Source organism: Empidonax traillii, unplaced genomic scaffold, assembly GCF_003031625.1.
Source record: "Empidonax traillii isolate 1590-97213 ecotype Southwest subspecies unplaced genomic scaffold, ASM303162v1 scaffold108:size1079785, whole genome shotgun sequence".
In the NCBI taxonomy this organism is placed as follows: Eukaryota; Metazoa; Chordata; class Aves; order Passeriformes; family Tyrannidae; genus Empidonax; species Empidonax traillii.
This window is the reverse complement of record NW_020955301.1, coordinates 845,124-860,845: the sequence shown is the minus strand read 5'-3', so window position 1 is coordinate 860,845 and position 15,722 is coordinate 845,124. Positions and strand designations below refer to the sequence as shown.

The 15,722-nt window shown below is 39.8% G+C and overlaps 1 protein-coding gene across 1 annotated transcript in view; it reads right to left on the bottom strand.

The window, feature by feature from the left end:
- The window catches only part of BDP1 (B double prime 1, subunit of RNA polymerase III transcription initiation factor IIIB), a 56,431-nt gene that overhangs the window by 23,134 nt on the left and 17,575 nt on the right, over positions 1 to 15,722 (bottom strand). The window contains exons 13-25 of the mRNA XM_027882620.1: positions 14,673 to 14,749; positions 13,161 to 13,305; positions 12,920 to 12,999; positions 12,174 to 12,327; positions 11,680 to 11,762; positions 10,559 to 10,790; positions 9,325 to 9,512; positions 8,440 to 8,656; positions 7,764 to 7,951; positions 5,537 to 5,738; positions 4,017 to 4,132; positions 3,081 to 3,297; positions 1,841 to 2,025 (exon numbers count right to left, since the gene is read on the bottom strand). Coding sequence (XP_027738421.1) covers positions 1,841 to 2,025; positions 3,081 to 3,297; positions 4,017 to 4,132; positions 5,537 to 5,738; positions 7,764 to 7,951; positions 8,440 to 8,656; positions 9,325 to 9,512; positions 10,559 to 10,790; positions 11,680 to 11,762; positions 12,174 to 12,327; positions 12,920 to 12,999; positions 13,161 to 13,305; positions 14,673 to 14,749 — 2,084 coding nt within the window. The remainder of the gene's footprint in view (positions 1 to 1,840; positions 2,026 to 3,080; positions 3,298 to 4,016; positions 4,133 to 5,536; positions 5,739 to 7,763; positions 7,952 to 8,439; positions 8,657 to 9,324; positions 9,513 to 10,558; positions 10,791 to 11,679; positions 11,763 to 12,173; positions 12,328 to 12,919; positions 13,000 to 13,160; positions 13,306 to 14,672; positions 14,750 to 15,722) is intronic.

Sequence of the window (15,722 nt, the reverse complement as noted above, 5' to 3'; positions counted from 1 at the left end):
CCTGCAGTACTGAGCAGTTCTGGGTTCCCCAGTAGGAGAGACATGGACATGCTGGACACAGCCTGTCAAAGGGTCTTAAAGACAGGGAAGGGATCGAAGCATCTCCTGTAGGATGGAAGGCTGAAAGAGCAGGAATGGTTCAGCCGAGAGGCAAGGCTCAGGGGGATCTTCAATAGCTACCTAAAACCTAAAGGGAGGATGCAAACATGACAGACAGGCTTTTTCTAGTGGTGCCCAGTGCCAGGACAAGAGACAATGGGCAATAAAATAGAAGACAAGGAGATTCCCTTAGAGTGTCAGGAAACACAGTTCCACTGTGAGGAGTACCAAGCATTGGCACAGGCTGCCCAGAGAGACCATGGAGTCTCTCCATCCTTGGCAACACTGCAAAGCTCTGTGGACACAGTGTTGCGCAGCCAGCTCCAGGTGGCCCTGCTTGATCAAGAGAGTTGTACCAGAAGACCTCTAGCAGACCCTTTCAACTTCAACCATTATGGGCTGAACTATGGGAGTCCGTGAAATTCCACCATCACAGAAGCCAAGAAGACTGTAAAGTAAGACCCTTGTCTTGTTAGCACAAAGACTCTGGGATATGAGTTCAGTGTAAGCTACAGAAGAGATTTTAAGCAGTTTCTGACACAGGGGGGAACCAGAAGCTAATTTTAGAAAACAGCAAAAGTAAATTGATTTGGGGCTGCTCAGTATTAGTTAAGATTGAACAAAAAGGTAGCTTATAGCACAACTCAGAACTGTTACATGTAAATGGCACTATCTGCCTTGTATTACACGTATGTAAAAAGAATATCCTCCACTGAGAGAGTCGGGACACTGCACATCATTGCAGGAACTCCTAATTCAAACTAAAACTGAAAAGACTTGGAATACATCTTAGACAGCAAGCTCATTTCATGTTTCTCTACTTACCACTTCTCAATTACAAGTGAGTGCAAAGGGCACTGCTCAGTCTTTGGTTCACATTTGTAGTGCACTGTACCCTAAGAATTTATTACTGAGAAATTCAGACAGCTAAACTACGATTGCAGATGAAAACAGAAACAAGTAAAATCCCTTATAAAAAGGGAAAGAGCTTTGAGTAAAATTCTGTTAAAACTCTTATGTTACTTAAGGATGCCACCTAGTGACTTTCACAGCACATAGCATATAACGACTAGTACAGCTCAGAGCCTACACTTCCAAAAACAAGTGCTGTATGGAAACAACTGGACAAATGGACAAACTTTCTGAAGGACTGTTGTGGTTTAACCCTAGCCGGCAAGTAAAGACGGTGCAGTCGCTCACTCCCCAGCCCTGGTGAGGAGGAGAACCGGAAAGCAAAAGTAAGACATGTGGGATTGGATAAGAATAGTTTAATAATTGAAACAAAATAAAATATAAAGTAATGAAAAATAGAGAGAGTCAGACAGAGAGGAATAAAACCAGGAGAAACACATGATGCACAATTGCCCACTACTTGCTGACTAATGCCCAGACCATCCCTAAGCAGCAATCAGCAGCCCCTGGCCAACACCCCCCCAGTTTATATACTGAGCATGATGTCGTATGCTATGGAATATCCCTCTGGCCAGTTCAGATCAGCTGTCCTGGCTGTGCTGCCTCCCTGCTTCTTGTATACCTGCTCACTGGCAGAGCATGAGAAGCTGAAGAGTCCTTGACTCAGGGTAAACACTGCTCAGCAACAACTAAAACATGAGCGTGTTATCAACATCATTCTCATACTAAATCCAAACACAGCAGTGTACCAGCTACTAAGCGAAAAGGAGCTCTATCCCAGCTGAAACCAGGACAAGAGCTTTTATACTCTGTCAGAAGAGAACTTTACCTTGCTATGGTACTCCAAATGCTTCCTATAGCATCTGCAGATGGACACTCTTCTTGCTCTCCCTTGCCGGGGCAGTTTAGTGACTTTTCAGAAGAACAGAGCATTTCTGATTTCATACTTCTTGAATTTATGTCTGGATTGTCATTCTTGGCCAAATCTCCCACAAACAATACCTCCGTGTCATCCTTAGATTTGAGAAAAAACCAGCAACAACAGTATTAGCATAAAATAATATCACCTGTAAAATAAAGCATTGTAAATTATGATTGAGCTGTTAACCTGAGACAAAATTTTGCTTAAAAGCTTTTAAGTAGTGTCCCAGGTTGGACTTGGCTCCCAGCCAAGTGCCTGAACCACAGTAAAAAAAAGCCTTCTTCCCTCCTTCTCCCTCTCTCGGACAGACCAAAAAGGCTATACAAAATCAAAAGAACCCAAACCAAATTGAACTCCAAGTAACACACATTTATATATATATATATTTAGAATTACACACAAGATATCATCCACAGGAAACCCCTCAGAAGGGAAAAAGAAAGGGAAAAAGAGAAAAAGGGACAAAAAACAAATACTTTCCTTGAGATAGCAGAGAACTGCACCAACAACCGCCGGCACTATCTGCTTCTCAAGGCACACCAGGCGCACTGGGCCTCACTCCTTCACCCGGGCACAGTGATAGCAAAGAACCTTTGCTTTCAGTTTGCCAGAAGAAAGAGAGCGAGAGCTTCCTCTCCCTTCTTGTTTATACCCTTGTTTATGTAAAAATCATATGGAATACTGGGAACATGGCCTTGGTTCCTTGGTTACAACCTGGTTACCAAGGAAGGCCTGGACTCAAAACCACTACAAGTAGTTTATGGCACCATCACTGTTGCTTGTTCTTCTAGGGAAGGTATTTAGCTAATAAAAATAGGTAGTTCGATCAGTATAGTCTTTCATGAGCAGCCATCACAGAGCTCAGAAGAAAACCAGCAACAGAAATATGGCATACAGGTACCTATTCAGGTATCACAAATACAATTGAAACGTTGACATTTAAGTAAAGTCTTTGGATATCTTATCAATGAGTCACTGACAAGATTTTGGAACACCTCATATTAGGGTGTAAATATTGAACAAGAATTCTTATTAGTCCAAAATTAATGGCTGCATTTACAACAACTTATTTTGATGTTTTAAAAACAGGTGGTGTGGAGCCAAGCATCAGAAAGTACAGCCAGAAATACATGAATAGAATTCTCACTGTTGAGAGCGGTTTTTCAGATTCTTCTGCCATGGACTGTTTCTCTCCTTTATTCATTTCTTCCTCATCTGGAGAAGCAAGACTTTGTGCTACTGGAGGTTCTTTTTTGCTATGTACTTCTTCTAGGTGTGGTCTAGTTCTTAGAGCTTCAAGCCTTAAGAGCTGTCCTGGTTTCTGAGCAACCAGCTTGCCTTCCTGAGAGGTGGATTTTTCAGCACTGTTGAATTTAAAGCAAAGAAAGAAAACAAAACCAAAGCAGAAAAAAAACACAGACAAAAATTATGTCACTTGACTTTGGCTGGGAGGGGAAAAAAGCACTTCTGCACTTATTAAGTTTTGAATCAACACTTATACAAGAGGGTTAGAGACTGATGGATTGCTTTCTTCGAGATCAATAAAATTGTATTTTCAAATATATATTTCTCACTTATGGTTAAAATTGGAGAAAGATGAACAGAATTTCTTTCTCAAGGCATTTTTAACATTAAGAAATAAATTGTGTTGCTAACCATACCAACATCAGAGTATCTGCAGTCAAAGACACACTTAAGACCTTACTTTAACTAGAGGAACAGCAAAATAGAAGAGCACACTGGGATCAGTGAAAGACAAGCCTCTGACATTTTGCAAAATTTTTTATGTGTTACACGTACGATTGCTACTTATGCAAATACAAATCCAATACAAAATGCTTGGTCAAGAAGAGCTATGAGGTCATACAGATCAAGTATGTACCAGATAAACAATGACAAGGAGTTCAGCTCAAAAAAAGGTGCTCTGAAAACACTGAAAGAAGCTGTCTATAGGCACTGAAAATTAAACTTTGGGGAAAGACAAAAAAACCCAAGGAACAAAAGAACTGACATTTGCAAAAGTGTCTTATTATGCACCAGACTAAAGTCTTTCAAATGTAATTTTGCTAAACTCAAACCTCACCTGCTTTGTTCACATAAAATGTTTCCAGAAATAGGGGGCACCTGAGACACCTCTTGCTGTTCCTGTTCCTCTGTGCTCAGTACATCTTCTTGACACAATACAGCTTCATTTTCACCCTTTGATTTACAGTAAAAGAAGCATGAAGAGAAACAGAAACAAGTGAGCTTCGAGGACATATATTTTATATACCAAAATATAATCTGAACTATTTTCCCAATTAGAATAAACATTAGAATCATGCTATCATAATTCAATTTATAGGCAAAAAGTAACAGAAGGCTTTGTAGTTCTGGGCTACCCAGAGTTAAGCTCTTAAATACAATATGCACCCAAACAGTAACGGTAACAGTTGTCCTTTGAGCATTCAATCAACTCTCTATTACATAAAGCACTGTGGAAACAAAATCCTTCAGCAAATGTAAAACCCTTGAAAACTGGACACTGCAGCACAGACACACCCAAGCCACAGCAACATAATAAAGCTTTTTGGATCTGAGGTTAAGTTTTACTTCTGTATTTGCCGCACTGCTTCCACAAAGGAGCCACATATCCTTCACCACTCCAGGACTGTGACAGCTTTATTTGTAAGCAGGAGCATCAGACCTGCTCTGTTTCTACAGACGTGCCCAGCACAGAGCAGATTCACTTGCATGGTTCACAGGTTAGAACAGCCAAAGCTGAACCTCAAGGAGCTATCTCCACTAGGAATGAGCCAACACTGTGCCACCAAGAGGGAGATGACAGACATAGCACACCCACACTCCTCTCGGGAATGCAGCACACAAGTACTGCACACAGGGTTCAAGAACAACACCAGCTCTAACCACTCCAAAAAAATGAGTCACTCTAACAAAGCTTAGCTGTGTTTGAAATGAGAGGCAAGTCTATGCAGATATGCCTACATCCATGACATGATTCATGTGCAATCCACAAAATGGTTACAGAGAACTCATTGCACTATAATGGTTCTTCAGGATTTCAGCCCCTTTTACAGTCCACAGCAAAATGTCTGTGGGGATACACAGTGTAGGTGAATTACTCAAATCTACCTGTGTAAAGGAGTACCAGGCAATGGCGAAGCCAGTCAAAGCTAATCAAATTGATAAAACTTTTTTTTTTTTTTATAAAAATAACTATGCTTTGTCTTCACTTGATACACTGTAATAAATTCCAAAACACAGACTTGATTAATCCAAACAGGAAAGATAAAATGAGCAAAAAAAGCTAATTTTTATGCATTTTTGTTGTAGAGTTTATATTAAGCATGCATAAAACTTCACTATCATGTAATCCAATCAAAATCAGATCCTCCTGTTACAGAAAAAAGTACTAGTTAAAGTTGTAGACTTCAGTGACTTTATACATGCAATACCTTTACTTGCCAGGGTTTGGGAATTTTACTCAACTAGTATATTGTTTCGGTTTCAGGGAACCCAACTTAAAGGTTCTAATTTAACTTCATAAAGCAGAACATGCAACTTTGAACCAACTTTGAAGGCAAAGCACTTATTAAGACTTACAGTAGCAGTACTGGCAAACTCATCTTTTTGCAACACTAGGTGCTGTTCTTCAAGCTTTGTCTTCCTCCCATTTTCTGGTAATTGTAAGTCCTCCTTTCCAACAGCTCTTACCGCGTTTGGCTTGCACCTCTGGGAACTGCTCTGCACTAACTGGATAGGTGGAGGAGGTTTTTGTTTACTTTCTCCTTCAGTGCTGGTTTTGTTATCAATGCAAAGTTAAACAGGGAAAAGAAAACAAAATTTAATACAAAAGCATGTTACAAAAACAAATGCAGGTTCACTATTTTTACATACAAAAAACACTGAGTTTTTAAAAGAAGCCATGTACATTTAAAGTTCTGCTGAGTTTAAGTTACAAACACAACACTTTGTTTCAGTGAAAATTTCAAAGCATTGGTCTTCAAACTACCTCCATGGTATGCACTGAAGGTATTAACTTATTGACTACTTATTACAATAAAGCCAAAGAAATTTTCACATGGTTTTCCTAAAGCAAACTAGTATTTCTTTGCTCACATGAAATGAATATAGTCTTCAGATAACAAAACAGTCATAAAATGACTGCTCATTAACCACAGAATCACAGAATATGCAGAGTTGGAAGGGACCCACAAGGATCATCAAGTCCAAATCCTGGCCCTGCAGAGGACCATCCCCACGAGTCACACCATGTGCCTCAGAATATCACCCAAAATGCTTCTTGAGCTCTGTCAGCCTTGATGCTGTGACCACCGCCCTGGGGAGTCTGTTCTTGTGCCCAGCCCCTCTCTGGGGGAAGAACATCTTTCTAATATCCAACCTAAACCTCCCCTGACACAAATTCAGGCCATGTCCTTGGGTCCTATCACTGGTCATCACAGAGAAGAGATCAGTGCTTGCCTGTCTTCTTGCCCTCACAAGGAAGTTGTAACTGCAATGAGCTCTCCCCTCAGTCTCCACTTTTCCAGGCTAGACAAACGAAGTGCCCTCAGCTGCTCCTCACACGGTTTCTCCTCAAGGCCCTTCACCATCTTCATTGCCCTCCCTTGGATACTCTCTAGTGCCTTAATATCTTTCTTACATTGTGGTGCCCAAACTGCACACAATATTCCAGGTGAGGCTGCCCCAGGGCAGAGCAGAGCGGGACAATCCCCTCCCTCGACTGGCTGGTGATGCTTTGCCTGATGCCCCCCAGGACAGGGTTGGCCCTCCTGGCTGCCAGGGCACTGCTGACTCACATTCAACCTGCCATCCACCAGGACACCCAGGGCCCTTTCTGTGGCGCTGCTTTCCAGCCTCTCATTCCCCACTTTGTCTGTACATCCAGGGTTGCCCCATCCCAGGGGCAGAATCCAGCACATCCCCCTGTTGAACTTCATCTGGTTGGTGATTGCCCAGTCCTCAATTTGCTGAAGTCTCTCTGCAGGGCCTCCCTGCCTGTGAGGGTGTCAGCAGCTCCTCACAGTTTCGTGTCATCTGCAAACGTGCTCAGTATCCCTTCCAGTCCTGTGTCCAAGTCATTTATGAAGATGTTGAAGAGCACAGGGCCCAACATGGAGCCCTGTGGAACCCAACCAGTGACAGGTCACCAGTCTGATGTCACCCCATTCACTATAACTGTCTGTGCTCAAAATCTTTACTGAAATCCAAAAGGATTACATTAGCTGGCTTCCCTTGGTCAAACAGGGGTGTTCCCTTGTCATAAAATGAAATCCAGTTGGGTAAGTAGGACATTTCTGTCATGAAGCTGTGCTGGCTGTGACCAATGACTGCATGGTCTTTATTGTGTTTCTCAATACCCCCCAGAATGATCTTCTCCATTACTTTACCAGGCACTGAAGAGAGACAGGCCTGTAGTTTCCATGGTCCCTCTTCTTGCCCTTCTTGAAAATTAGGACAATATTTGCCAGCTTCCAGTCAGCTGAGACCCCTCAAGATTCCCAAGATCGCTCAAAAATCATCAAGAGAGGTTTTGCAATGAGATCAGCCAGCTCTTTGAGGATTCTGGGATGAATCCTATCAGGCCCTATAGATTTTTACGGATCCAGATGAAGAAGCACATCCCACACAATTTCAGGGTCGACTAGGAGTTGTTACTGGAATTATCACTAGTGTCAAAACTGTAAGAACTCAAACTTTGAACAGTATTTTTATTAGATTATCTTTGCCAGTAAAGAATCCATTGGCAATTTCCTTTTAAAATACTTTCATTATTACCGTTAGGAATCAGAAGTATCTAAGGCCTTACCCTGCATCAGTAGTTGAAATGTCGTCTTGGTTAATATCAGGTAGACACAACTCAAGTTCACCATCCTCTGATCTTGAAGATGGTTTTGGGGACTTACAACTTGGCCTCTCAGAAACCTCCTGAGAGTGAAGTGACATCTCCTTTCCCAAGGATTCTAATGGGTTTAGGACTTCATATTTTCCTGTTTTCTGAAAAATGTAAACACAACAGCCAAAACAAGTCATGATAGTAAACCCAACAGAGACATTAAGATGTCTATGAAGTTTAGTACTAATCACACTCCGAAGTATTTCCTGCAAATTTCCTCTGTAACTGCTCACTAACCATTTCTTAATCTTTCCAGGACAAATATATATTTTTTTTATTTTAAACTAAAATAGCTTCAAATCCAGATTCCTCTTTGCCATCTTGTATTAATACTTTTCTTTCTTCACTGTCAACTCTACTAATCTACCTTGGATCAGAAAGACATTTAGACACCTAAGAAGAGATATAATCATCTTTTTCTTCTCACTTACAATGAAATGAAAAGCACAGAAGTTTTCATGTATAGAATTCCAGCTTTTGAAAAATTTAAAATCTTTTTAACTTCGTATTTTTTTAAATCATCAGTATTTCACTCCACAAACCCAAAGGCTCAAATATAGCAAAACAAAAAAAAAAAAAAAAGTCTCACATCTGTGTCAGGAAGGATACTACATTCAGTGTCACACTTTGTCAAACTTTCCTCCTTGTTGGCATCTTTTTGTAATACACCTTTATTATTTATATCCAGCACTTCTTTTCTAGTAGTTGTCATTCTTAAGTTTGGCTTTGGTCTCTGGAATCGACTCCTCAGTAACCGAGCTGATGATCCAACAGTTTTCTCCTCTTCCTTCTGAGGATCAGATTTCCTACAAAAACAAACAAAAGAGCAATCAAAGGCATGGGACAACACGGCATACTTGTATGCAGCTCTCAGAGCAATAACAAAGTTACTGACATGAAAAATATCTAATAAAAACACAGCAATCACCACCAAAAGCTTGTGTATCTGATAAGTAGGTGAGATAATAGGTGATAAAACATTAGATACAAAAAGATGCTGTTTCAGAACAACTGCAACTTTCAGTTGAGATCTGGAAGACATTTCAAGAAGATATACATATTTTACAAATGTCTTTGCCTAATCATGTTTAAAGTTACTCAGAAGACTCAGAGAACACTTGTGGTTGCTCTTTTTTTTTTTTTTTAAGGGACACTTTAAGAAGAAACCAAACCCTGTATTCAAGCACATTTGGATGCATTGCTGAGGCCAAAATGGAGAAGACAACCACAGGAACTGAGCATCATAAAAACATATTTATTTGAAAAGTAGGCACATAGTCTAAAAGATGAAATTAACACCCAAAACCTAGTGCTTTTGGAGTTTTGTTTGTTGAAGTCTAGCATTGTCTTGATTGAACTTCTCATTATAGATATAAAACTTGTTTGTAAAGCTGGAGTTGGTAAAACTGTAGAACACCTAAGAGATATTGATGGCTTTGACCCACCTCTTCTCTCCATTTAAAAAAACCCTTACCCTGTATTGAAATCTGAAACCTGTTTCAAGGCATCTGACAGCCCCTTTTCACTTCCACAGCTTTCTGCTTCTGAGGACTTTTCTTGGAAACACTGCCTTGTAGATTTTGAGTGCATCACAGAATCTGTAGAAACATCCCCTTCTAACATCACTCTGCATGGTTGAGTGTCTTCAAGAACTGTCAAATCCTAAAAAGAATAAAAGTTTCACTCTGTTAAGATGAAACATTTGCTTAACCACTCCTTTAGAGGGGGAGGGGGAAAATGAGTAAGTTTTAGGATTTCTTACAGAAACACTGAGATCTCTTTCTCTTGTTGTCATTTAAATAGTATCAAACATACTGTAAGTCAAAAGTTATTTTTCTTTCTATTTTTTTTCTGAAGTGGTTTGTCTTCCAAGACAACTTTTTCTTTGCACTTCTTTTTTCAGATCCAGTATCAGAAATACAACAAAGTGAGACATAATTCATTTATCCACGTATGCTGGTTTTGCCTGGGTTAGAGCGGATTTTCTTCAGAGTGGCTAGTATGGGGCTGTGTTTTGGATTTGTGCTGAACACAGTGTTGATAGTATAGAGATGTTTTTGTTATTGCTGAGCAGGGCTTACACAGAGCCAAGGCCTTTTCTGCTTTTCATACTGCCATGCTGCTGAGGGGAGTGGAGGTGCATGGAACGTTGGGAGGAGACACAGCTGGGACAGGTGACCCAGACTGACCAAAGGCATATTCCAGACCATATAACATTATGCTCAGCGTATAAAGTGGGGGGAATGGCGTTTGTCTTCCCAAGCGACTGTTACACACAGCAGAGCCCAGATTTCCTGGGGATGGTTGAACACCTGCCTGTCCACAGGAAGCAGTGAAAGAATTTCTGGTGACACTTTGCTTGTGTGTGGGGCTTTTGCTTTTCCTATTCAACTGTCTCTATCTCAGCCCATGAGCTCTCTGGTTTTAACCCCTCCAATTCTCTCCACGATCTGCTGGTGGGGGAGTGAGTGAGCAAGCTGGTACTTGGTTCCTGACTGGCGTTAAATCTGACACCACAGAAAACAGAACTTCCGAGTGCAAGCACGAGGAAATTTTATGACAAATTTAGTTTATGCTGAAAGAATAAACAAAGCATGCAATGGCTGTCCTTACAAATTATGTGGCATGTACCTAGATCTTTGTTAACAAAGTCTCCTACTAACGACCCAGCAAAACAGCGTGCCTAAGCAACTGCTCAAGAAACTTACACTTTTGAGGCAGGTATCATTGTTTTCATCTCTACAGTGCACTGTATCTTTTTCTACTTCTCCACCTTTAATTGTCTTCTCTTCAAGATCTTTTTCATCTATCACTTCTTTTTGCCTTGCAACAGTTCTTCCTAGATTTGGTTTTGGTCTCTGTATTCTGCCTCTCCTCAGAGGTGCAGGATTCAGCAAACTCCGTTTGCTGTCTTCTTGTAAACCCACTGTTTCATTAGACCTGGAAAAACATATAAGATCCATGAATTACACATCATGTCTGAAAGTGAGAAGAGAATTAGAGAAGTGCGATGTTTTACTTCATTTCTAGAAACAGTTATTAACATACATAGATCTAGAATGTATTACTAGCTTCTTGAACTAATTACTAAATCTGGTTTATCTCCCCTCATTCTCTTCAACTATCTCCCTTTAAAAACAAAAATTTGAGTGTGTGTGGGGTTTTTTGTGTGTTTTTTGTTTGTTTGTTTGTTTTGTTTTTGTTTTGTGGGGTTTTTTTGGTTGGTTGGTTTTTTGGTTTTTTTTGTGGTTTTGTTGTTGTTGCTGGTTTTGCTTTAGGTTGTTCTGGGAGTTTTTCTGGAGGGGAGGGACAGGTGGTTTTTTTTTTAAATTTTACTTCTTACAACCTCTTCTGTAAAACGTATTCCCTCCTTTTACACTACAGCTGCCAATTCTCCACTCAGAAAAAATACAACACTTTATAAATATGTGCATTAAATTACCCACGTGTTGGGATTTTTTTCTCATCCTACCTGACACCTAACACTTAACTACAATTTGAGAACAAACACTCCTATTGTTTAAATACTTAACCACTGAAACAGATGCATTACAGTAAAGTTAGTGAAGGCTTGTTTTGATTTTCAAGGGACTAAGGTTTTTTTTCACTTACCATGACTGATTTTTCATTTAAAAGCACCATTTTAAAAATAAAAATGCTTTATCTATGTTTCATGCATTAATAAAGATTCCTATTCTTCCCTCAATTTCTGTCTCATTGGATAAGTTTTTGAGGAAATTTCTATAATTACCACACTATGAAATACTAGCAGAAGGGATGGCATATTGCTGCAGAGCAGCACATACCTCCTCATTTTTCTCATACTTACTGAGACACTGTCTCTAGGACTTGGTCATCTTTTTCTGCAGCTTCTTCACTGGTAACATCAGACCTATTACTTTGGTCAGTGTTCTGAACAGAAACAGAACATCATGATATTAACTCTCTTACATTTATAAAGTGTAGCATTACCTGACTGACCAAGGTAACTGTCCATAAAAGGAGACAAAACAGATTGCTTATGACAAATATATACAATTATAGGGTACATTTCACAGTCAGAGAGGTGCAGCAAAATCCAGATCGAACAACTAAAGCTGTATTTGCTGTAGGACACGTTTGTGTAACAAGCTCTCAGCACAGCAGAGGTTTCTAAGCAGTATCACACTGTCACTGTAGGTTAAGTAAGTGGCTAATTCCTGGTCATACTCAGAGGCAAAAAAAAAAAAGAAAAAGAAAAACCCCAAAAAGATAACATTACTGTTGCATCCAGCAGCTTTTTAGTTAACACATTATCTCCAGTCATGTTATTCTATTAAATACCTTTTCAGTTTCACCCTTAAGCTGTAGATGAGACATTTTATCATTTCCTGCATCTTTTTCAGGCTCTTCTTTCCTTCCAGATGCTCTTGTAATATTAGGTTTAAATCTCTGTCGATATCCTCTAACTACTGTCTTTACAGGTTTTTCCGGTTCTCTGCAAAAAGGATCCAGAACAGTGACATTTACTCCATAATATTCAAGCCTATGTAATATTCAGTGACTTGCACAGCTTTCTTTACTGGAATCCTATTGTCTTCAGAAGGATTTGCCCATACTTATGCAAGTTTCTTCACATGAGAAACAAACCTTTTTTAGTCTTACAGAGTGTGGAAACTCAATTTATCTACCTATTAAAAAGAGATTAATTTTTCACACAGCAGAGGAACTTACCTAGACTGCATACCATATCTGCTTCTGCAAGTATCAGAAGCAGAGCCTTTAGCTGACAACTGAGGGTGGAAGGAAAGCAAAACCATAGTTATCAATTCCCAAAATTTCCCCTTTCAAATTCCAAGCATAGTTGGTACTTCATAAACTAATGCTTTCCTCAACTTTTCAGAAAAGATGTACGTATCTCCTACCATAGTGCCACCTGATATCATCCAAGAAAACGCTAAAGTCAATTTTAAGATTTATATTAAAACTTCACTGTTATTGTTGTTTTTTTGTAAGAGCACTACACAGAACAAGTTAACAATTATATTTGGTTAATTCCAGGACACTGGAGAAGCAATCTCAATACTTACTCAGATTCATTATCCAAATCTCTGTTCTCTCCTTCTGTGGCTTCATTTCTGTTTCTTCTTCTACTGTCCTCCTCAGAGCACTGGAATTGAGGCAAGAAATATTGCCCTTTGAGAAGCATGCAGATACCTCAGCAGTATTTCTCAAAACACTACTTATAAGACTATAGCTGGTCCACAGTATCTGCCTTGATGAAAACAGCATAACAAACGTAACATATTAAGTAATGTAGTTCCCTCTGACCTTTTCATCTGCATTCTCAGGGTTTGGAGAGGAAGTTTCAGACTCCATTTTGTCTTGTGCTGCTGTCTCCCTCCTTCCAGATGACCTCATCAAATTGGGTTTAGGTCTCTGCAAGCGCCTTCTCTCTGCTGACTTTTCAGTTCTCCTTAAGACATAAAAAGAGGTGGTACAGTGGTACAGATGCTTACCAAATATACACTTACAGTCTTATATGGTCCAAGATGTACTTCAAGAGCATCACAGACTGCATGAGTCAAGAAATTGCATGCAGCATGAGAATAAACAGAAAAATAAATTCATTTTTCTGATATCAGAAGACAGGCTGCAAATTTATTGAAAGAGCATCAAATAAACCTTAACAACTTTGCTGGCTGTCAGTGGGATCTACTTAAAAATACTTAAAGGAAGCACTTCATGCCATTAAACAAATGGGAACACCTCCTCTCCTAGGGATTCACAATTCATGTCAGTGTGAACAGGCTTACTGCTTTTAATAGAAACAACAGAAATCTGCTTTATATACCAAATTTTTTATTTGCCTCTCTTGTCCCTGCAAGCCATTTCAAAGCTATCTCAGTCATGGAACAATGAGCTGCTGTTTTCAAACACCTTGTCCTATTGCCAACATCCACATGTTACTGAAGAACGGGGTACACAAATCACTCTCTGTGTCCTTAACAATTGCAATGGTGTGTCCAGGGATTCACACACTGACAAAGCCCTATATCTTATCAATTATCTTCAGATTGGGAACTACTACTTCTTCTTATATTCTTCCTAGGACAGGACAAATAAAGCTTTGATAGTCTTTATCAGAAGAGCCCACTCAAATGGGAAAGACAGAAGCATGAAAACCACGTTAGCATTAATAGTAGCCCATCCCTAAATCACCTTTAAAAATTATATCATGGAATAAGAAAAGGAAATAAAAAGGAAAACTTAAGGCACAGACTTTTTTAAACACCACTACTCAGTGTATGAAATAGTCACAAAGAATAATCCATAAAGGAGTGCAGGTAAGACAGAGACACCTTCGACTATCTTCAACTCTTGCACTGAGCTTCAAAGAGCAACAGTGTTCAACTAGGAAGGAACAAATACATCAAAAACATAATGAATAGAGCTAATAAGCTCTGATGGACAGTTATGAATGTCAAAGAATTCCCTGAGGTCCTTTCATTAAAAAAACAAGATCCACTTTCATAACCAAGCTTCACTCAAAAAATAGCAGAAATTCATCTCTTGTTCTTGATGACTACAGGTAGGCTAGATTTCTTTTTCTAAACTTAGTTAAGTGTTCCTCCCTGTTCCTATTTAATGTTTCAGTCTTAGTTGAAGGAATTGCTTCTCAGTGATCAAAATTTCTATCAAAAAACTTCATCAAATACAGAAAACAAGTTATCATGATTTCTGTTCTAGTTCACCCTGCTATGGTCAAGCAGAATTATACACAAATTGAGTAGACACAGGTTTATTTCAAGTACCACTGCAAGGTAAAATAATTGTACTTACATGATTTGAGACTGAGAACCACCCTCTGATGCAATTTGCTTTTCATCTGGTCTATGTGAGTGATGGATGTCTTTGTTCTGAGTGAGAAAAAGAAATGTTGTAGAAAAAAAACATAGAACTTTTATTATAAAGAAGAGTAGAAACAAGATTCCTACATTGGCTGAGGTTGAAAGGGTCTGCTAGAGGTCTTCTGGTACAACTCTACTGGTCAAGCAGGGCCACCTGGAGCTGGCTGCCCAGCAATAGTCCACACAGTTTTGCAATTTTGCTGCCTCAGGTATGAAATGGCTCCCAGCCAAGTGCCTGGATTGCAGTGAAAACAAAACCTTCTCCCCTCCTTCTCCCTCTCTCAGACAGACCAAAAAGACTATACAAAATCAAAAGAACCCAAACCAAACTGAATTCCAAGTAACACACATTTATATATATATATATATACAAGATATCACCCACAGGGAACCCCCCAAAAGGGAAAAAGAAAGGGAAAAAAAGGGAAAAAGGGACAAAACCCAAATGCTTTCCTCGAGATAGCAGAGAACCACACCAACAACCGCCAGCACTATCTGCTTCTCAAGGCACACCAGGCGCACTGGGCCTCACTCCTTCACCCGGACAGAATGACAGCAAAGAACCTTTGCTTTCAGTTTGCCAGAAGAAAGAGTTTCCTCTCCCTTCTTGTTTATACCCTTCGTTTTATAAAAACTGTATGGAATACTGGGAACATGGCCTTGGTTCCCTGGTTACAACCTGGTTACCAAGGAAGGCCTGGACTCAGAACCACTACAGTTGCCAATAATGGAGACTCCACAGTCTCTCTGGGCAGCCTGTGCCAATGCTTGGTACTCCTCACAGTGGAACTGTGTTTCCTGACACTCTAAGGGAATCTCCTTGTCTTCTATTTTATTGCCCATTGTCTCTTGTCCTGGCACTGGGCACCACTAGAAAAAGCCTGTCTGTCATGTTTGCATCCTCCCTTTAGGTTTTAGGTAGCTATTGAAGATCCCCCTGAGCCTTGCCTCTCGGCTGAACCATTCCTGCTCTTTCAGCCTT